The following is a 701-nucleotide window of genomic DNA, read 5'->3' as shown; positions in this document are numbered from 1 at the left end:
GTTTTTGGCCCTCCTGCGCGGCGGCTGCCGCAGAAGCGCGATGTTTCCGCTCCCGTTCGGCGGAATTCTTGCGGTCACGCTTTTCGTTCTGACCCCGCTCCAGGCTGCCCCTGCGCGATTCCCGGACAGGCGAGGGCCGCTCCAAGAGGAGCAAGCGGGAGGATGAGCGCTCGGGGTCACTACTGTAACGCTCCCTCCCTCCAAGGAGCTCGGGGCTGCGGTCCGGTGGAGAGGTTGTGGCTAAACAGTGACGCTTCCGGGAGGAAGAGGAGCGCTCACTGTCTGGAGAGCGGTCCAAGTGCCGGCCTCCATCCTCCGCCAGTCTCCGTTTCCTAGGCTGATCCCTACTACTACTGCCCAATTCCCTCTCCCCTCGGTCCCGCTCCAAGGACCAACCATCCCGGCGGCGCTCCAGGCTTTCCAGTGGGTCATAGGCAGCTGCCCGATTACTCCTATCCCGTACAGGGGGTGGGGGGGGCACCCACTCTGTCTCAGGATAAAGGTCTCTGTCGCGGTCTCTATAGAGTAACGGTGGCGTCCTGTCCCGGGCCCCCCGAAGAGGATCAGGTGGGGCTCCCCGGTGAGCCCCAAAAGCAGCCGCCTCCGCCACGAGCTCGTAATGAGCAGGGGGTGGCAAGGGCAGAGGCTGCAGGTAGGGCTGCTGGTACCGATGCTCAGTGTCAGCGACACCTAACCGGGGG

General features: G+C 64.6%; 1 protein-coding gene across 1 annotated transcript in view; it reads right to left on the bottom strand.

The window, feature by feature from the left end:
- Positions 1 to 691, bottom strand: part of RBM15 (RNA binding motif protein 15) — a gene marked incomplete at its 5' end in the record, with an annotated part of 1,602 nt that extends 911 nt beyond the window's left edge. Inside the window, one exon of the mRNA XM_009587954.1 lies at positions 2 to 691. Within this exon, the coding sequence (XP_009586249.1) occupies positions 2 to 691 (690 nt within the window). The remainder of the gene's footprint in view (position 1) is intronic.
- Positions 692 to 701: the final 10 nt, after the last annotated feature.

The sequence above is a fragment of the Fulmarus glacialis genome, unplaced genomic scaffold (assembly GCF_000690835.1).
Source record: "Fulmarus glacialis isolate BGI_N327 unplaced genomic scaffold, ASM69083v1 scaffold21881, whole genome shotgun sequence".
Classification (NCBI taxonomy): Eukaryota; Metazoa; Chordata; class Aves; order Procellariiformes; family Procellariidae; genus Fulmarus; species Fulmarus glacialis.
This window is presented reverse-complemented; position numbering and strand designations above follow the sequence as displayed.